We start from the raw sequence: 22,338 nt of genomic DNA, 5'->3' as shown, positions 1-22,338 counted from the left end.
CAGACTGATGCCTGCAGTCGTGGCAGGACTTTATAACGAGTCTGTAGTCGTGACAGACTGATGCCTGCAGTCGTGGCAGGGCTTTATAACGGGTCTGTAGTCGTGACAGACTGTTGCCTGCAGTCGTGGCAGGGCTTTAGAGCGGGTCTGTAGTCGTGACAGACTGATGCCTGCAGTCGTGGCAGGGCTTTATAAGGAGTCTGTAGTCGTGACAGACCTGGCAAAGCAACATTCCTATCTATGCCATTATTATTATTATTATTATTTTTTTTTTTTTTCTTTCCCCCCCCACCAAAGGCCACGACTGTAGGCGCCACCCTGTAAGAGATGCGCCAGAGGCCTGGACATAATAGTCCACCATCCCCCGTCCCCCAAGCCTATGCAGGAGAAAAGAGGGGGTTGGCCCCCGCATGCACCACCCCTGACTCACCTGGCGGCCATGACAGCCACGAACCCCACAGTATCGTAAGTTAGCCCACCACCTGTGGACCTGAACAACCAAGAACAGACGTGTGAGTGAGCGCACGCCAGCTGGGCGACACTTCACTCATGCCACCGCTCCCTAGCTAACCACCGGATTATTGTGACTGCGCCCGAACCAACCCCCTGACTGACCGTATGGGCTTACGGGCGGCCCGGCTGCGTGCGCAAAGTGACGTGGCCAGCCCCCCTCCTTGAAGCCCTCTTTATATTTGATCCTTGAACATATTCCAAATTTTATTTAAATATTTTTTTTTTATTTTTTATTTTTTATACTCCTGCCTTAGTACCTAGCCACTGTGCCTGAGCAGAGGAGCCCTGCACCTGGACTGCAGTACCAGTATGGGCCTGTAGGTGTCGACCATCCCCCGCCCTCTCTCAAGCCAGGACCTGCTGGAGCGCAGCAAGCCAGTGATTCCCTTCTAGGTTAGAATTAACCATTGAAATCATAACTTGTTATACAGAGCACATGTCTGAGTATCTGCTTATCTTGTCTTGCCTGAGTTTGGCGCAGTAAAGAAGACGAGTTTATTCTGCAGCGGATTCCTAGACATGACTGAAAGTCACATAAGCATGTCCACCTTAACAGCCTCGCTAATTGTAATTACCAGGAGAACGTGCATCAGGATCGGCTGTGAGGGATTTGCGCTCCGCCATGTGGAACATTGCATCCCGTGCCCACCGCTATCGACTATTTGTACAGGGAAAGCCGCGGCGTATTAATCGCCTATAGGTTTCGGCTTCCGTCCCCTGATCCTGCAGCTGGACCTCCGCTTACTGATTGCAGCTAATGAATAGATCCCTGTGTGAGCGGACGGCGTTTTCCTCTACGGCGGAACGTTCTGATACGGGAGTGAGTGATATATAACGCTGCGTTGTGGAGCCGACGGCCGGTGTGACCGATGCTCAGGGTATGCGAGCGGACGTCGTGACCCGTCGCTGCTGAGCCACAGGTGAGGGGTGCCTGCCTGGGGGACGCTGCATGTGGGAGCGGGGGTGCTTAGCGCAGGGCCTGGAGCGGATCGGGGTGCCTGTCTCGGGGTGCCGGAAGCGATTGGGAGTGCGGGCAGTCTCCAGCGCAGCTGGGGACCGGCGGCACGCTCGGCAGCCTCACATGTTATACATAGCGAGACGGGTGTGCAAGCCACCCTGCCTACCTAATCACCGTAGCGACGAGCCGGACGCAGCCGATCCTCCAGTGACGCATGCCCTTCTCTGGCACCAACCCACAAGCCGATTCGAAATCGTTCGAACCGACAAGTGGGGGGAGGAGGGCCAGGTTTAAATAGTGAACGCCCCGCCTCCCCTCACACAAATGCGGCACTCTTAATTGCCTACCACTTATCACTGATAACTTGATATACTAAATCAGTGTTTGTACCATAGTAACTTAATATTGGTAGATATATAGGATATCTTAAATAATGTCCCAATAATGATATTATGCAGAAGTGGAGAATAAACACCAATATGGATTATGTCCGTTTACTTCTGATTGTGCAATCTCTGTTCATAGCCATGCGCATCTATTGTTATTTATCCCAATGTTATCGCTGTTGGGTGGATAAATACACGCTGTTTAGGTGTTCACAAATATATGGGTGTCGGACTTGTAATGCGCCCTGTAAACTTACACACAATTGGGCAGTGTATCTGAAGTTACTCATTGTTTGATGTACGGGAACATAGTGGAGTGCCTACCGTGGTGTCACATGTGGTATTCAGCACAAATAGTTCTTACTCCCGTGTCTCCTCTGATTATTGAGTACTGCGGCGTTGCGGTTATTTAGTGTGTAGTGCAGGAGTGAGGTCAGCGTCTTGTATGTGGTACGGGGGTGAGATCGGCGTCCAAAGTGTTTAGTGGATCCGGTACCTTATCCTCTCAGCTGCGTTTCTTTAGATAACAACCTGGATAATTTTGGAGCGCTCCATACATTAACTTGTTTAAAAGTCCAAACTGGGGTACTTGTGCATAAAGATAATCCAGATCAGACGCATTTCGGAGCTTTTGACTTGCTCCTTCTTCCGTGGCTAAATCCTCTATGATTCTACTACTATTAAATACTAATTTTTGCAATGCATGATTGGGATAAATGAAAACAGCAAGAACATCACTAAAAAAATTGACACCATTCCAAATTATGTATATTTTATTGCATGCAAGTTTTAATGTACAAAACATGAAATGATGCAGATGGAGCGTGATATCACACCAACATGCAGGTAAAGCAGTAATGTCTGGATGAAAATGTTCTTTCAGTAACTTCTTGTAGATAGCAGGTATCAATAAGATCAAATACAGGACAAACTCTGGAAAATTATTGTGCGCACGACCCCAAATCCTAGAATTTTATTCATAGAATTTAATGTTTTTTTTTAGAGAGTGTACATATTTCATGAATGACTCTGTACATACAAGGTTATGAGTATTTTATTGTTGTAAAGTACAAAAAAAGTAAGTAAAGTGCTTACAGCAAAGACGTCATGGAAAATGAGAGCTATCTTATACAGATGCAGGATAGGTCCAGATTAGGGACATTATTATCTAAGCATATTATAGCAGACAATCAGGTGTTATGTTCTTTTTTTTATCCCAATCAGGTCATAGCGTTGGTTCCTCAATATTGCCCCATAGCTCTTAGCATCATTCTTTGCACCCCTGACACCTGGAAGGAATTCTTGGTGGCTGGAGAAAAACATGGCAGAAATGTATACAATTATAAAATATATAAAAACACCTAGATTATTAATAATTACTTAACAGGATGTATCGTATCCATCTCTGTATGGTATCTCATATCTGTCCATCTATCTGATATTTATCCCATATTTATCTTTTCATAGTAGTCACTAAAATAGAGAGTATAATCTGTCATCTTACCGTAGGCCAAACCAGTGTATCCCCACCTAAAAAAAAAAAAAAAGGCACATTTTCACTTAAGTCGCTAATCAACCTTCAGTTTTACATTTTAACAAGAGCAACTTGTGGAACAATCCTTCCAGGTGGCCATAGGCACCAAGAAATATGAAAGAATACCCAGAAGCCAACAGAAAGAAAAAAAGACAGAGTCAAAAAGATGATGAGGAAGAAGACGATTATGAGAAGCGGAAGACAAGGAGGAGGAGGACAAAATGGAAAAAGGAAGTGAGGAGGAAAAACAAAGGCAAGGAAGAAAACAAATAAGGAATGTAAGTCATGAGGAAGGTGATGAGTAAAATGAAAATGAGGCTGTCACCAGGGTTCGAAGTCTGCCTACCCCAGGTCTAACATACTATTTGGCATACACTGGACTTACCAGTCCCAGCATCCATTGGGGTTAGTCATGATAGTTCTGGCTTGAGGATACAGAATGATAAAGTTATTGAGGTCGGCCACCTGGTTGTATCCAGCGTATCGGGCAAACTTGTCTACAACTTTCTCCCTACGAAACAAAAGGAAAATTAGTTAATAGGTCGAGATGATGTGACCACTAAATATTCAATGGTCTTAACAGGTTTTGTTCATCACCGATTAAACATTGTGATCACAAGTAGGGATGAGTGAATCGACTTCGGATGAAACACCCGAAGTAGATTTGTATAAAAAAAACTTTGTTCTAATACTGTACGGAGTAGGAGCTCTGTACAGTATTAGAATGTATTGGCTCCGATGAGCCGAAGTTATAGCTTCGCGAAGTCTTGCGAGACTTCACGCAATAAATTCATAAAATAAATTAATTTGTTCTGTAAAAAAAACAACATTTCCCGAACTCAGGTTTGGTTCCAAGGTACCACTTAGAACCGAACCCGAGTTCGGGAAATAATTTTTGATACAGTACAATAACTTCGGCTCATCGGAATACATTCTATTAGAATACATTCTAATACTGTACAGAGCTCCTGCTAAGTACAGTATTAGAACAAAGTTTTATGCAAATCGACTTCGGATGTTTCATCCAAAGTCGATTCACTAATCCCTAATAACAGTTAAAAAGGAGATTTTCGTGGACTCACCTGTAAAATCTCTCTCGCTGAGTTCATTGGGGGACACAGGACCGTGGGTATAGCTGCTTGCTGCCACTAGGAGGCAACACTAGGCTAGAAAGTGATAGCTCCTCCCCTGCCAGCTATACCCTCCCCAGTCAGGAGAGAGCATATCAGTTTGTGCCCAAGCAGTAGGAGTTGCAGAAAATAACTGATAACAGTCAGAACATTACCTACATCAGTAGGTATGAACTAAAATTGAAACCCAACAAATAACCAATCACCGCCATGTGCGGTAACAAGGAAAAAAAAAACAATGGGTGGGAGCTGTGTCCCCAATGAACTCAGCGAGAAAGATTTTACAGGCAAGTCCACAGAAATCTCCTTTTCTCACTCATATCATTGGGGGACACAGGACCATGGGACGTTCCAAAGCAGTCCACGGGGAGAGAACAAACAATACTCGCCCATGGAAAAACTACCCTCGCGGACATTCAGGGCACTGCTGCCTGCAAGACTTTACAGCCCAGGGCAGCATCTGCCAATGCCAGGGAGTGCACCTGATAGAATTTTGTGAACGTGTGTAAGGAAGACCACGTTGCCACCTTACACAACTGGACAGCTGATGCATGATGGAAGCAAGCCCAGGAAGCGCCAACTGCTCTGGTTGAGTGGGCCGTGATTTCAGGGGGCGGAGCCCTGCCCCGGAAACGGTATGCCTCCATTATTGCCAAATGTAGCCACCTGGCAATCGTCACCTTAGAAGCGGCGCATCCCTTACTAGGACCGCCAGGAAGCACGAATAACGAATCCGTGCGGAGGAAAGAGCTAGAGACGGCCAGATAGATTGTCAGAGCACAAACTACGTCCAGCTTGTGAAGAGAATGCTCCCTAGGATGTGAGGGAGCTGGGGAAAAGGAAGGGAGGACAATGTCCTCGTTAACGTGGAAAGCCAAGACTACCTTCGGTTGAAAAGAAGGTATCCTGATGGACTAAAAAGGGTTCCCTACAGGAAAGGGCTGCCAACTCTGAGACACGCCTGATGGATGTGATAGCCACCAGGAATGCCACCTTCCAGGAAAGCGGTTTAAACGGAGCCGATTGGAGTGAACGTAGAATGAGGTTCAGATCCCAGGAAGGCACGGGAGGCCAATAGGGTGGAACAATATGAGCCACCCCTTAGAGGAAGGTTTTAACCGGGCCTTTCAAGGCCAGAGGGCGCTGAAGCAAAATAGACAGCGCCGACACTGACCCTTTAAGGAGCTAAGGGCTAGTCCCAATTCCAGACCGGATTGTAGGAAGGAGAGAATCCTAGAAAGAGAGAAGCGTAGAGGGGGGAGATTACGTTTCTCACAGAAGCAGAGATAGGACTTCCAAGTCCTGTAGTAGATTTTGAATGAGGCCATCTTCCTGGCTCTGATCATGGTGTGAATAACCAGGGAAACCTCGCTGTTTTAAAATGGCGGTTTCAACAGCCATGCCGTCAAACAAAGCGAATCTAAATGCTGATGGAAGGCAGGTCCCTGAGAGAGCAGATCGGCCCTGAGGGGGAAGGGGCCATGGCGAGTCTGCTAGGAGGAGGACGACATTGGAGTACCACGCCCGGCGGGGCCAGTCTGGTGCAATGAGGATCGCCTGAACGCCCTCAGTCTTGATCCTGCGCAGGACACGCGGCAGGAGAGGAAGAGGCGGAAACACATACACTAGGGAGAACTCGTTCCACTGTGCTATCAGAGTGTCTGGGGCACGTACCTTGGGATCTCTTGTGCGAGAGAAGGTGGTGGAAAGTTTGTGGTTGAACCTGGACGCCATCAAGTCCACTTCCGGACGACCCCACCGGAGACAGATCTGTTCGAACACCTCCAGTTGCAGGGACCATTCCCCGGGGTCCGGAGTCGTCCGGCTGAGAAAATCTGCCGCCCAGTTCTCCACTCCCGGAATGAACACAGCTGAAAGAGCTGGGACATGTAACTCCACCCACCTCAAGATTTTTGCCGACTCCCTCTTCAACACAGGGCTGCGGGTACCCCCCTGGTGGTTGATATAAGTCACCGCCGTGGCATTGTCGGATTGAATCCGTATTGGCCGGCCCTTCAGGAGAGGGGAATGGAGAAGGGAGAGCCGAATGGCCCGGATTTCCAAGATGTTGTTCGGCAGTCTGGACTCCAATTGAGACCATAAGCCCTGGACCGTCCTGGGAGGGAAGACTCCTCCCCAGCCTTGAAGGCTGGCGTTGGTGGTAATGATCATCCACGAGACCGGGAGAAAAAGACTTCCCCCGACTGCAAGGTCGAGATCTGGAGCCACCACCTGAGAGCTAGACGCACCCGTATGGGCAGACTCATGTGACAGTCCAGGGACAGTGGAGATTTGTCCCACTGAGTCAAGATCGCCAGTTGGAACGGGCGGGAGTGGAATTGTGCAAATGAAATCGCTTCGAAGGAAGCCACCAGAGCCCCTAAGACTTGCATACAGCAACGGATAGATGGGCACCTGCGATGGAGAAGCAGGCGAACTGACCGCTGGAGTGCCAGCTGCTTGTTCACAGGGAGGCGGACCAACGCCTCCTCTGTGTCCAGGGTCATCCCTAAGAACGCGAGTCGTCTGGTCGGGGCCAGGGAGGACTTCTGGAAATTCCCCAGCCAACCGAACGGAGTGAGGGTATCCAGAGTGATACGAAGGCTGGCCTCATTCTGGGCCAGGGTTGCCGCCTTGACCAGAATGTCGTCCAGGTAGGGAATCAGAGTGATGCCCCTGGAACGAAGTAGGGGAGCGAGGATCTTCATGCAGACTCGCGGTGCTGTTGCCAGCCCAAAGGGGAGGGCGACAAACTGAAAGTGATGGGGCCCTAAGGCGAAGAGGAGAAAGCGCTCGTGTGCCTGGGCAATGGGGACGTGTAGGTACGCGTCCTGAATGTCTATGGAGGAAAGGAATTCTCCCTGGACCAGTGAAGCAATGACGGAACGAAGGAACTCCATCTGGAAGTGTTGAACTCAGAGGAACTGGTTCAACAATTTGAGGTCCAAGATAGGCCGGATGGAACCCTCCTTTTTCGGAACTACAAACAGGTTTTAATAAAACCCTGTAAATTGTTTCGTCCGAGGGATCGGGGAGATCACTCCTTGAGCCATCAGGGAATGAATTGCCTGGAACACGGCGGAGGCCCTCTCTGCTTCCTTGGGAACTTGAGACCGGAAGAAGCAGGGGCACACCTTCATGCAGAGGCCTGTTTAGTGGCCGCGGAATGGGAGGATTGGGACTTAGGGCGCCAGGCTGACTGAGACTTAGAGAACTGCCTTTTCTTCTGTTCCTGTGCGATAGCAGCAGGAGGTACCCCTGACACTGGCCGCGTACCGGAGGCGCGGCCAAAGTAATGGCCCCATGCAAACAAGGACCTAGCACGAGGGGCGCGCTTTGACTTGGTCTGGGGAAGGAGTGTACTATTCCTAACCGTGGCCTCTAAGATTATCTTATCCAGCCGGGTACCGAACAAGCAGGACCCAGCAAAGGGCAAGCCTGAAAGGGAGCATTTGGAAGAGGGATCTGCCGCCCATACATTGAGCCAGAGATCCCGCCGCAAGGTGATGGCGAGGGCTGAAGAGCGGGCTATCAAAATACCCGCGTCCAAGGACGCTTCACAGAGGTACTTTCCTGCCTGAGCAATCAGCAAAGCCTGAGACTGGAGCTCCGCCAGTGGGAGGTCTGACGCCATACTGCGATGTAAACTAAGTGCCCATTCCGAGACCGCCTTAGCCACTCAAGCAGAGGCGAAAATGGGACGCAGGGCAGAGCCACTTGCGGCAAACAGGCACTTAGTCACAGTCTCCATCCAACGGTCTACTGGATCCTGGAGGGAGGAGCTGTTGGCTACCGGAATGGCGGTATTTTTGGCCAGACGTGCCACCGGAGGATCCACCATGGAAGGGGAAGCCCATTTTGCCAAAGACTCCGCCGGGAAGGGATATAGTAAATCAAGTTGCTTAGGTGGAGCAAAGTGATGATCTGGGTGGTCCCAGGCCTTGGCAATGACAACAGTAAAGTCGTCATGTAAGGGAAACTCCTTTGGATTTTGTCTGGAGTGAAGGAAGGACACTCCCTGGCTAGTTGAGGGAGGGTAGTCTTGCACATGGAAGGTGTCCCGGACATCCGTTACTAGGCTATCCACCATGGAAGCAATCTTAGAAGATTGGTGACTCACTATCTGACAGATTCGAAACAATCTCCCCTTCGGACAGGGCTTCCGCACGAACGAAGGATATGTCCGAGCGAGATTCAAGGGGGGGTGGAGAAGCAGAGACATCAGAGGAGGAATGGCGTCCTGCTCTGGTCCACTTCTGTGACGACCTGCTCCTGAGGGGTTCACCCAAGGAAGGTGAGGACTGCTCTGGTGGAGACTTATCAACCAAGCGACTCATGAATGATTGGGTGGATTGGGATATTTTAGCGAGGTCCTCCACCGCCCGGGATAGGGAACGCGCCCAGCCGGGTTCCACAGAATCAGAGTGGTCATGGGGCTGCATAGGCTGGGGGGACAATGTTACCCAAGACTGAGAGCATGCGGAGCACACAGGGTCCGACTGACCATGAAAGAACTTTAGACTGCATAGAGTACATGCAAAATGTGTAACAATAGGCAGGCGGGGGTCATTAGTGGGATCAGACACGGCTGACTAGGGCTGAATGACCGACTGTGGGCTGGGGAGGGTGTAATGATACATCCTACCGGCTACCAAGGCTACCCAGGTTCTGTGCTTCCTCCGAGACGCGGCTGCAGTGAGAGAAGCGCGGGAATGAGAAGAAACCGACCACTGCAGCGGCGGGAAGCCAAGCCCTGCCCCTGAGGGAGGAACCACCTGCGGCCTGTGCGGCTGAGGGGCCTAAATTTTAGCCGCGGCCCTTCAGCCACTTGCACCTAAGTGGCAGGAAGCTGGAACTGAGGGCTTGGAGATATGGGTGACCCTTAGGCTGAAGGAAAGCAGGGAAGCGAGGCTGCCCTGGTCCACATTGATTTCTTAGGGGGAGGATGGTCGGTGAGGGAAACAGACACTGGTTACACACCCCGGGAGAACAGAGGGGCTAAGCAACTCTGTTTTCCACCTAAGGAGAAGAAAGAAAAAGAAAATAAATATAAATATATGAAAAGCTGCCCTGCAATATGCAGGGAGGTCTGCCTCCTATGACACTAAGCTAAAAACGGATATTCTCTCTCCTGACTGGGGAGGGTATAGCTGGCAGGGGAGGAGCTATCACTTTCTAGCCTAGTGTCGCCTCCTAGTGGCAACAAGCAGCTATACCCACGGTCCTGTGTCCCCCAATGATACGAGCGAGAAAATACTGTAGTTGAAGAAATGAATGTAGCTGCAGGAAACCTCCCCTGCTGCATCAGTGCCAATGCCCCAGTAGTCTCCTCCAGTCTTTGTTCACAAAACCACTACAGCCAATCGCTTGCCTCAGCGGTGATGTGCCGTACACTCTTGTATCACTGCTGAGGTCTGTAATTGGCTGTAGCAGTCATGTTCCTCTACAACACATCATTGCACCAGAAAAATGGGACTGGTAGGGACCAATGGAGCACTGGTGCTGGAGCTGCAGGGGACTTAACAGGCGGAGTCATTTTGATCATGTTTTTATTTAATAATATTCCAGATAGCCAATTTCTTCAGCTCTCAGACAATCCCTTGGGGTTTCTCCAGGATTAGAAAAACATGGCCGCTTGAAGCTCACCAGTCCATGTGTTGTGCTCTATATTGCAGCGCAGTTATATAGAAGTGAAAAGCAGCCGAGCTACAATAACAGGCACAACCTGAGGACAGACGGGCACCGTTTTGGGATGAAAGCAGCCATGTTTTTCTAATCCTGGAAACCTCTTTCATCAGTTACAAGGGAAAAATCTTACAGTACATGTGGAGAAAGATTTCTACTGCAGATATCTTAACCCTTTAAGAACCAGTGTCTCTGAACTCTAGAACACTGGTTAATATGGTTATTTCACTTTTCCTTCCTGCAGCCAGTAATAACACTTACTTATCTGTGCAGGGACCTCCTGTCATATGACCTCCACCTTTATGAATGTGTTCTTAGGAAAGGATGTCACATGACAGGAAGTTCACACACAGAAGTCTATTGATGCTGCTATGACAACCCCAGAGCAAGCACAAGTTATTCTCCAACTAGAATTTTTGACTTATTGAACCCTTTTACTAAAATGGAAACATAAAACAGCCCCCCACCTTCCCTTAAACCAGGCTTCATTTGATGAAATCGAGGAAAATAGGAAATGGTTGTATAAACCATGTGCATTGATTACTGTTGGTTAACAGTATAGATACAGGGGTGCAGAGGTAGCAGTCATGGTACATGAGGGAAATTAGGACCCTCCCCCCATTCTCATATTAAGGTTTAAGAGCATAGAGGGGGATATTACCTTCCCTGGAGACAGCCATGGAATGCAATATGGAGCCTGCATCCTGCAATGGATATCACATGAAGTTCATAAAAGTGAATTATACAGACAAAATAATTCATTAAACATTGGAATGTCTTAAAAGGGAATTGGTTACTTCTAAAGGGGTTGTCCAAGATTTGAAAAACATGACTACTTTTTTTCAATTACAGCACCAAACCTGTCCACAGGTTGAGTCTGGTATTGTAGATCAAACCTATTCCCTTCAGTAGGGCTGACCTAGAATACCAGACAACCCATGGACAGTTGTGGAGCGGTTTCAAGAAGAAAGCATTCATGTTTTCTTAATCTTGGACAACATTCTTACATTTAAGGTGACTATCCCTTTAACGTGATGTTTATCTGTCACAATGACTGGCACTTACTCGCTCCATCCCTACAAGCTGTGGGAACATATATGTAGCCTGAGGTATCCATTCCGTAAGTAATGGCAGGGGCCAAATTGAAGAATTCCGTTTGATCAAACAAAATCAGCTGAGAACAAAGCAGAGGACATATTTTAAGTCAAGATTGACGACAACCAAAATGTCCACCATTACTGCACCAGATTGGTGACCCCGGGTTCAGCCTCCTTGAGATCTGCAATGTACCTATTCACTTGTTCATTAGCAACAGATAACTTTTGGTTTAAACTCTTGTTTTTTTAAAAAGATCTTGACAGCTTACTGTCAATAAATGAGAACATTCCTTGTTTACCACTAGACGCTGAAAAACCCACCCTGATTGAGTCAAAGCAACAGAGCTTCACAAAGACAGCCTATGGATGCAAACTATACAGGTTTCTGTTCACTAGCAGATAGCGGAGATCTTGAAAGTTTAATCTCTAGTGGACCAGGGAAGAAATTTGTGGTCGACAAGCATTGATGTCAATGCAAGCCCTGCAACGTTTTGTATTCCCTGCAGGCGAAGTCTCAAGGAAGCGGCAATCTCAGGCCAACATTTGAATCACAAATCACAGAACATTTGTAAGCCATGCCAATAACCCTGATCTACACATGAACACCCATAAATCCACCAGAAACGACTCTTCATTACAGTTTACATAACCCACCCCTTTTGTGAACCAATTTGCAGTTCAGTCCTGCAAAAAACAGAACTGTTGGCAAGAATGTTCAAGAGCAGACCCCCTAATTGATCATATGTCCTCTCTGGAAAACAAGGGATACATTAGCATTTAACTTAACGTTCAAAGCCTCATAATACTACCTGTCCAGATTGCACTGCACTGCTGCTTGGTTTCTAAAAAAGAAATAAAAATTATTAATTTTTACCCAAAAGCATTGATAAATGTATGAGAATTCAAGCATCACCCAGTCCACAAGTTCTTACCTGCAGACCTCCATGGATGTGGTTCAGAGCTTCATAAGCCCCATTATAGTTGCAGTTGTTAATATATTCATTGTTCAATGATCCGCAGGCTCCACCATAGCTGTCAGTGGGCTGTGAAGGGACATATATCAGTGATTAGACTACTTTAAATCCTTCATCCAATGTTCCTCGTGGGCGGAGACTCACAGATCATAATTAGTCAATGCAGTAAGAGAGACAGGAGAGAAGAGCTTAAAAGGGGTTGTCTCACTTCAGCAAACAGCATTTATCATGTAGAGAAAGTTAATACAAGGCACTTACTAGTGTATTGTGATTGTCCATATTGCTTCCTTTGCTAGCTGGATTCATTTTTCCATCACATGATACAATGCTCATTTCCATGGTTATGACCACCCTGCAATCCATCATTTGTGGTCCTGTTTGCACACAATAGGCCTTTCTGGTGGACGGGACCATGGGAGCTCACATAGGCCAGTGCTTTTATCCTATAGTGTGCAAGCACGAGGACCAATGCTGGATTACAAGATGGTCGTAACCATGGAAATGAGCAGTGTATAATGTGATGGGAAAAAAAAATCAAATCAAGCCAGCAAAGGAGGCAATATGGATATACACAATATATTAGTAAGTGGCTTGTATTAAATTTCTGTACATGATAAATTCTATTTGCGTAAGTGACACAACCCCTTTAACCTCTTGCGGACACCGGGTGTCCTTAAGCACACAGGACGTACAGGTACACCCTGTGTATTTCCGATCACTGCCGCACAGCGGTAGGTGATCGGAGCAGGGTGCCTGCTGAAATCATTCAGCAGGCACTCTGTGACAATGCTGAGGGGGGTCCTGTGACCCCCCCCCCCGTATCGGCGATCGCTGCAGATTAACCCCTTCTATGCCGCCGTCTGTGCTGACCGCGACATAGAAGTTGCTTGTGGTTGAGTGATCGCATCGAGTCCCTGCGCTGCTGTGGCGGGGACTCTATGTGTGACAAGGCAGCCCTATGCCATGCAGAGGCTGCCCAATGCCTTGCATGGCATCGGGATCTGCCTTCTACGGGAGCTGAGGAGATCCAGCCTCAGGCTGGGTCTCCTAGGCAACCTGTTAGTGTATGACACTGAGTCATACACTAACAGGCAATGCATTACAATACAGATGTAGAGCAGAGGGGGATCAGACCCCCAAAAGTTGAAGTCCCAGAGTGGGACAGAAATAAAGTTAAAAAAAAAAAGTTAAAAAAGTGTTTAATAAAAAAAATAAAGTTTCAAGTTAAAAAAAAACAAAAAAAAAAAAAAACACCCCTTTGCCCTAATTTTATAATAGAAAAAAAAAAAAATGAAAAAACACACAAGTATTAGATATTGCCGCGTCCGTAACGGCCGGCTCTATAAATATATCACATGATCCACCCCATCCGATAGACACCATAAAAAAATATACATACTAATATATATTACATATACATACACACACACATACACACACACACACACACACTGTAAAAAAAAAAAATGCAATTTGTCACCTTACATCACTAAAAGTGCAACACTAAGCAATCAAAAAGGCATATGCCCCCAATAGTACCAATCTAACAGTCACCTCATCCCAGAAAAAATTTGCCACTACATAGGACAATTGCCCAAAAAAAATAAATGCCTCTCAGACTATTGAGACACTAAAACATGAATTTTTTTGTTTCAAAAATTATATTAGTGTAAATAAAAAAAGTTGACATATTAGGTATCGCTGCGCCCATAAACACCTTCTCTATAAAAATATCACATGACCTCTAACCCCTCAGGGGAACACCGTAAAAAAAACAAAAAACATTTTTTGTCACCTTACATCACAAAAAGTGTAATACCAAGCGATCAAAAAGTCATATGCACCCCAAAATAGTGCCAATCAAACCATCATCTCATACCGAAAAAAAATTTGCCCCTAAATAAGACAGTCACCCAAAAAATAAAGAAAATATGGCTTGCAGCATATGGAGACACCAAAAAATAATTTGATTTAAAAAATGCTTTATTATATAAAACTGAAACAACAAAAAGTAGTCATATTTGGTATTGTCACGTCCGTAACAACCTGCTCTGTAAAAATAGCTCATGATCTAACCTGTCAGATGAACGTTGTAAATAACAAAAACAGCTCTTTTTTGTTACCTTGCCTCAGAAAAAGTGTAATATAGAGCAACCAAAAATCATCTGTACCCTAAAATAGTACCAACCGAACTGCAACCTTATCCCATAGTTTCCAAAATGGGGTCACTTTTTTGGAGTTTCTACTCTAAGGGTGCATCAGGGGGGGTCTTCAAATGTGACATGGCAAGTTAAAATGATCCCAGTGAAATCTGCCCTCCAAAAACCATATGGTTTACGACCACATATGGGGTGTTTCTGTAAACTACAGAATTAGGGCAATAAATATTAAGTTTAGTTTGTCTGTTAATCCTTGATTTGTTAGCGGAAAAAAAAAAAATTAAAATGGAAATCTGCCAAAAAATAGAATTTTCCATTAATTCTTGTGAAACACCTAAAGGGTTAACAACGTTTGTAAAATCAGTTTTTAATACCTTGAGGGGTGTAGTTTCCAAAATGGGGTCATTTTTGGGTGGTTTCTATTATGTAAGCCTCACAAAGTGACTTCAGACCTGAACTGGTTCTTAAAAATTGGGTTTTGGAAAATTTCAAGATTTGCTTCTAAACTTCTAAGCCTTGTAACGTCCCCCAAAAATAAAATGGCATTCCCAAAATGATCAAAACATGAAGTAGACATATGGGGAAATGTAAATTAATAACTATTTTTGGAGGTATTACTATGTATTATAGAAGTAGAGAAAATTTTTGGTAAATTTGGTATGTTTTTATAAAAAAAAAAAATTTATTTTATTTTTACTCCATTTTACCAGTGTCATGAAGTACAATATATGACGAAAAAAAACTATCTCAGAATGGCCTGGATAAGTAAAAGCGTTTTAAAGTTATTCACACAATGTGACACTGGTCAGATTTGCAAAAAATTGCCTGGTCCTTAAGGTGAAAATGAGCCCGGTCCTTAAGGGGTTAAGGTACACTTTACATCTGAATCTGCAATGCTTGCTTTACTTATCTTTTGATCCTCCAGAGATATCTCACATCTTCAGTTACAACCAAAGCTGGTCTGCTGCTCTATGTAGCAATGAGCACTGTGGGATTTCAGACAACAGCTCTAAGCTGAGAGCTGACCGTGTCGATGGGGATATAGCCAAATTCTGAATGTAGCTGTGTGTGACTGGAGTAGAAGATATGATTGCTCAGTGTTATACAGTCAGTAGGTAGATCCAGCTCCACTCACCATTGCATGCTCTGCTGCAACAGTGTATACGGTTTTAATTGCTCCAGAAGAAATATATGAGGCATAAAATGCCTCCAGTTTTTTTGATACACCTATAATACAAGAGGAAGCAAAAAACAGAATGAAAAAAAACTGGGATTACTGACACAAATGCCTTATATCCTCAGTAGACACATTCTACATAATAAGCTGGGATATGCCTCAGACACCATCACACATGATTGATTATAAAGGGAGTCACATTCACCCACCCATGCAGTGGGAAATCTTATTCAGCAAACATCTTCTCTGAATCCACAAATGTTGCCTCTCATTAAGGCCTCATGCACACGGCCGTCAGCGGTCCATGGTATCCTGGCCTGGCATCCTGCTGAGAGCAGGAGCGCACGGCGTCATTGGTTGCTGTATGATCTATACGAGTGTATTACTGTAGTGCAGCGGCGGCTGTATGAAGCGCACGGCGTCATAGCAACCACGGCCGTGTGCATTAGGCATAAATGTGGACACATTTCCATAGGAGAACTACCAGGGGCGTAGCGAAAGGCTCATGGTCCCTGGTGCAAGAGTTCAGCTTGGGCCCAGGCCCAGGCCCAGGCCCCCCCCCCCCACCTTCACTTAGCGCTGGTGCACCTAGCTTTTCTGCTGCCCAAGGCAGAAATGTTGAAATGCCCCCCCCCCCCATCCTCCATCCCTCCAGTCCTACTGTTAAAGGGGTTGTTCTCTCTTTACTACTGATGACCTATTCTCAGGATAGGTCATCAATATCAGATCAGCCGGGGTCCTCCAGCACCCCCGGCGATCAGCTGTTTGAAGAGAGGGCAGCGCTCATATGAGAGCAGATTACTCTGTTCTGTTCACCTGCTCGCCGTAGCATTTGCAGTGATGAGCAGGTAAACAGAGCAGAGAAGGCAGCGCTTATACAAAAAAAAAAAAAAGCAGACAACCCCTTTAAAGACATACTTGGGAAAACATTACATACAGCACTACAGAACATACAGGGTAATACAGCGCCACATATGTACCTCTTACATCTAGTGACTTCTCTTCTCTGATGTACGTGTAGATAGTCTCTTTCCTCTTCTCCTGTCAGACCAGACCGCCATGGTAACTTCTTTCAGCTGCACCTTGTCTCTGCAGAGTTTAACAAACAGACATCTTACTTTCCTACTTTTCCATCCTCCTCCTCACCACCCCATCCTGCCACCCCCAATACTGTGCCCACTGTGCTGCCCTACATTACACTGCAGAAACAGTCCCCCTGAAAATACTGGTACCACACAGTGCATCAGTACAAAAACACCCCTTTATATTGTGCACTAGTACAAAAAAAATCCCCCCTTCCTTTCAGATCAGACCCCCATATGAAACCCTAAATGAGATCCCTCCATCTCATACCAAACCCCCTTTAGACCTATGTCAGACCCCATATAAGACCCCAGATTATACCCCCATTAGACCTCCAGGTAAGACCCCAACCCAATATCAGACCTCAGATTAGACCTCCAGACTTCCCACTAGATCTCCAGAACCCCCATGTCTGACCCCCATTAGACCTCCAGACCCCCAATCAGACCTCTCCAGACCCCTCCAGTAGACCACTTCAGACCCTAAGTCAGACCTCCAGACCCCCCATAGACCACTCCAGACTCCCATTAGACCTCTTCAGACCCCCCCATTAGACCTCCATATCAGACTGTAAAATAATAAAGTAACTTACCTCTCCTGCCGCCACTCTCCTTGTCCTGTCTTCTCTTCTCAGGGCCCGTGCTGCAGTCAGCTGACCTCCTGCAGAGTCAGGTCAGAGTGCCCTCTGGCTTAGGGGCCCGGTCGCTACCCATATAGTTACGCCAGTGGGAACTACGCAGCATATCCGTGCCAGTATATCAAGCCACAAGTCCACTATCAGATGTGGCTTCCATCCCACAACACTTCATTGCAGTGAAACGCCTATGGGACTAAACTGTGAAATCTTCTCACTTGATCATTTTATGCATATTTATTCTTTCATTTCAGAGTAGTTGATATGTTCAGCATCAAGGAGGTCTACCCCTCTTAACCCTGCTCCCTTCCCTTATCCAGTCCCCTGCTTCTCCCTTTTCTGTCACCTATTACCACTTCTCTTTCAGATTCTTCCCTCTGCCTCCATTGCTTACCCATACATACCTCCTATTTTTAATTATAGTATTTTAAGGGTAATTTTGGCGTCGGCACTGCTGCCTCTTTTTGGGGTATACTTGGAATTGGAGTTCATGCGCTTCTCGTGTGATTCATAGGTGGTTCTCAGCAAAACAGACCAAGTTCATATGCGATGTATAGAAGAAATAAACTTGCGGCACTCACCAGATTCCTTTTCAGCTTGTTTATTCCTGACGATAGGTCATCAGTATAAAAATCCCCGAAAACCCTTTTAAGCTTTATAATTGTACGATTCCTTTCACATGAGCGCTCACTATTAGGGTTATTATTACGGGTTCTGATTACATTTCTACCGATTACACTGATTGATCCTGTAACTTCATCATCCTTACTGCTAAAAATGGCATCTGTCAGCAGATTTGTACCTATCAAACTGGCTGACCGGTTACATGTGCGCTTGGCAGCTGAAGACATCTACGTTGGTCCCATGTTCATATGTGCCCCCCATTACTGAGAAAAAAGATTTTTTTTATAAATGCAAATGAGCCTCTAGGAGCAACGGGGGCGTTACCATTACACCTAGAGGCTCTGCTCTTTCTGAATCTAAGGGTACTCTCACACTAGCGTTTTTGTTTTCCGGCGTTGAGTTCTGTCACAGGAGCTCAATACCGGGAAAAAACGGATCAGTTTTATCCTAATGCATTCAGAATTGAGAGCAATCCGTTCAGGATGCATCAGTTCAGTACCTCTTACCGCGTGCTGCAGTTTTCTCTCCGGCCAAAAATACTGATCACTTGCCGGAATTCCGGATCCGGAATTAATTTACATTGAAGTGTATTAGTGCCGGATCTGGCATTAAGTGTTCCGGCAAAACGTATCCGGCTTTCCGGTCTGCGCATGCGCATACCTTTAAAAATGCAAAAAAAAAAAAAAAAAAAAAAAAGAATACTGTATCCGGTATTGCAATGCATTTGTCGGACGGATCCATCTGACAAATGCCATCAGGTCGCATCCGGATTGCCGGATCCGGCAGGCAGTTCGGGCGACGGAACTGCCTGACGGAATCCTCTGCCGCAAGTGTGAAAGTAGCCTTAGCCTATTTGCTTGCAGAGTAAATTATTGAACAACATGACAAAGTATTTCATACCCCGGTACTTCCAAATAAAGATTGACTTTAATATCATTCCTGTAGCTTGAAGTGCACTGAGACTTAGTTCTGAGGATAAACCCCATCTACAGGATAGGCTTAGATACGCTGGCTGAGCAGACAGTAGGACACATGGTAGGTTTAGATTCAGCAGTGCAAACAGATCATAGGTTTGGATCTCACCCTGGACAACAACAGAGTCTTGAGTTCCCGAGAAGATAAAGACTCGGCCACGTGCCAGATTTGACAAAGGATCTATTAACCCTGTAATGGCGCAGCTTTCGGTATAGGCTTTTAGGGAGAAAAGGCTGATGCTGGAAGGAAATTTCATGCAAGCGTTTGTTGCTGTCAGTGCATTTCCAATGGCACAGTAATATGGTCCTGTAAGAAATAGCAAAGAATGGTAAAGTGTCATATGGCACTGCAATGCAAAGTTCCCCTTTATATAGGTTTAATATAAAAAGGGCCCGCCGGCGCCATTACCTCCTGCAAACATTGCTGCCCCCACAACTCTGCCAGAAAGTGAGACATGGAACTGGTTGGCCATGTAAGCCCCAGAGGATATACCTGAAACAGACACTGAACTTTCCAGGTTGTAGGAGCCTGTGGGAAGGAGTCAGAAATGTGGTTTACAATAAAAGCAGTACGAATATAATATTAATCAAAATCATAATAAACTAGAACACCACAAGAATAAGAAAATGCTAAAATGTATATACTGCAACTAATAATGGTAAAAAAGAAATAAAATACAGGTAACAATGCCAATAAATTTCTAGAAATACCATCATAAAAATACTTATAAAAATGGAAATGATACAGTAAGATAAAATTATACTACATAAAACAAATAATAAATGACAAGATAAATAACAAAACTGTTAATTATAAAAAATACAAAAAAATATGATTAACATTTTTATTACTACTAGAAAGGAACACATCAGCGAAAGTGTGCCTTTTCTGCATTTGCCCGTTATGCAAACATTGTATTATGGAGCCATATTTGTGGCCTAGAAGATGGAAACACAAATTCATATTCCAGCAATTCAGCCTCCTCTATTGCCTTCTATGCAGCAAATCTGGGCCCGCAGCAGAAAATCCTAACAATGGCAGAACATGGACAAGGGGAGGTTTTTTTACTTAATTTCTCTTTTCTAATAAGAAGCATAATAGAAGTTTGGGCCTAGGGTAACTTATGTACTTTGGCCCAATGATGAATAGGGGGTCATAGCAGTGAGGAAGGTGGAGAGGTTTACATGTATTTCACCCATAGAAGCCAATGTATAGGTTACTTAGAAAATCACAGATATGTACATCCCATATAGTGGCCTGCAGAACGGAAGTGGACCATCCCCTCGCTAAAGCCCCTCACCAGAGATATTATAGCTCCGGGATAAAATATTATTTGACTGATATTCACAGTAAGCTCGTAGTAATATGTAACATAAAGCAAAGAAAAACACTTTGCAACACATCGTAAAGAGAGAGGCATCCTGTTCTCACCCAGTCGTGACTGTCCCCTGCAGACCCCGATCAAGGCCAATAGGAGAATATACCCCACCATTTTTGCTAGAAGAGTCCACTGGTCATAATGCTCACCGAGACCTGGGTTTTATAACCTCACGAAAACAAGTTGTAATCTCTGTGACCAGGTGTTTGCAGGGGCATGTGATAAGCGGCTCAGTAATGATTAATCACCATTAACCTTCATTATATGTCTATTAGATAAAGTCCTTGACAAAGCTCCATACTGTTGAGAAAACTTGATCGACATCCTTAGCAGCATCAAAGAAAGGCATGAAGTTGAAGGCGGTGGTGTGGAACAAAATGCCGCCACCTGGGAGGAATTTAAGAAGTGTGCTTTCAATATTGGCTTAATTTAAGAGCTGAACATTGACTGCCTTACATCTGGTGGCATTAGGGCTCATGCACACGACAGTATTTTGCGTTCAGTATACTGGACGTTTTTTTAGTTCAGTATGCGGAACATATACTGAACCATTCATTTCAATGGAAGTGTCTCTGTGTGCATTCCGTTTCAGTATTTCCGTATTTCCGTACCGTGAAAAGATAGAACATGTCCTATTCTTGTCCGCAAATCACGGTGCTTGGCTCCATTCAAGTCAATGGGTCCGCAAAAAAAACGGAACACATACGGAAATGCATCCGTATGTCTTCCGTATCCGTTCCGTTTTTGCGGAACCATCTATTGAAAATGTTATGCCCAGCCCACTTTTTTCTATGTAATTACTGTATACTGTATATGCCATACGGAAAAACGGAACGGAAAACAGAAACGGAAACACAGAGGAAACAAAAAACGGAACAATGGATCTGTGAAAAACGGACCGCAAAACACTGAAGAAGCCATACGGTCGTGTGAAAGAGGCCTTAGAGGCAGAGCTCATTTGCATCACTTCCCTCCCAGAATTCCAGAGGAGCATGTATGGCCTATAAGTCTCCTCACACTGATTAAGGTGCTCTCTCCCCAAGAAGAGTTAGCTCCCCCTCATGGACACTGGCCTCTCACCCAGTTAAGCCAGTACTATCTTCTCTGCACTGATAAGAGGTAATCATGCTGAAATAGCTGCCTGCAGATTAGGTGCTGGTTTATTTAATATCCAAGTCATGTCTCAAGGCTTATTTTAAAGCAAACCTTTCACCAGCATTTCACTTGTATAAACTATCAAAAGTACCTTATAGATCAGGGATGCTCAACCTGCGGCCCTCCAGCTGTTGCAAAACTACAACTCCCATCATTCCTGGAGAGCCTACAGAAGGGCATGGTGGGAGTTGTAGTTTTACAACAGCTGGAGGGCTGCAGGTTGAGCATTCCTGTTATAGATCATCCTCATTGTGTTATCATACAGTCTTGTCCCGCTTTTCTGCCATGTATATGCATGAAAAAAATTGCTTTATAAAGTACTCTTCTCCAGCTCCACAAGTCACGGTAGAAGTCAAGGGGCTAGCCCTTCCCTCACTCCAGGCTGTAACTCCCCTGCCCTAACCCCGCCTCTATGCAGTCTAATTGACACCCGGCTCAGTCGCCGGGACCGCGCTTGTACAGGCGGCGCATGCACTGTCGGCCTCAGTAGCAGCGCGATCCCGTCTATTGCATGCGCGTGAGGAAGAGAAGACAGGCAGGCATCGGGGATGGCGCATGCGCGATTCAGTTACAGGATCGCGCTTGAGTCCGACAGCGCATGCGCCGCCTGTACAAGCGCGGTCCTGGCGACTGAGCCGGGTGTCAATTAGACTGCATAGAGGCGGGGTTAGGGCAGGGGAGTTACAGCCTGGAGTGAGGGAAGGGCTACCCCCTTGACTTCTACCGTGACTTGTGGAGCTGGAGAAGAGTACTTTATAAGGCGATTTTTTCATGCATATACATGGCAGAAAAGCAGGACAAGACTGTATGATAACACAATGAGGATGATCTATAAGGTACTTTTGATAGTTTATTAAGTGAAATGCAGATGAAAGG

General features: G+C 45.7%; 1 protein-coding gene across 1 annotated transcript; it reads right to left on the bottom strand.

The window, feature by feature from the left end:
* Positions 1 to 3,055: 3,055 nt before the first annotated feature.
* LOC120986931 lies at positions 3,056 to 20,413 on the bottom strand. The gene is made up of 11 exons (XM_040415616.1): positions 20,361 to 20,413; positions 19,338 to 19,457; positions 19,038 to 19,235; positions 15,572 to 15,663; positions 12,236 to 12,346; positions 12,113 to 12,145; positions 11,272 to 11,380; positions 10,868 to 10,910; positions 3,777 to 3,902; positions 3,362 to 3,387; positions 3,056 to 3,166 (listed from the first exon to the last, which is right to left on the bottom strand). Exons 2-11 carry the CDS (start codon positions 19,399 to 19,401, stop codon positions 3,099 to 3,101), a joined length of 870 nt encoding a protein of 289 aa, XP_040271550.1. The 5' UTR covers positions 19,402 to 19,457; positions 20,361 to 20,413; the 3' UTR covers positions 3,056 to 3,098.
* Between the last annotated feature and the right edge of the window lie 1,925 nt (positions 20,414 to 22,338).

Source organism: Bufo bufo, chromosome 1, assembly GCF_905171765.1.
Source record: "Bufo bufo chromosome 1, aBufBuf1.1, whole genome shotgun sequence".
NCBI lineage: Eukaryota > Metazoa > Chordata > Amphibia > Anura > Bufonidae > Bufo > Bufo bufo.
The sequence above is the reverse complement of the archived record's forward strand: the minus strand, read 5'-3'. Positions and strand labels throughout refer to the sequence as shown.

Coding starts and splice junctions, on each gene's coding strand:
- LOC120986931 (XM_040415616.1), bottom strand. CDS start 19,401: ATGGCCAACCAGTTCCATGTCTCACTTTCTGGCAGAGTTGTGGGGGCA. Junction 15,664..19,037: donor AGACTCTGTTGTTGTCCAGG/GTGAGATCCAAA, acceptor CTTGTATTATAG/GTGTATCAAAAAAACTGGAG. Junction 3,903..10,867: donor CATGGCTGTCTCCAGGGAAG/GTAATATCCCCC, acceptor TTTGTTTCGTAG/GGAGAAAGTTGTAGACAAGT.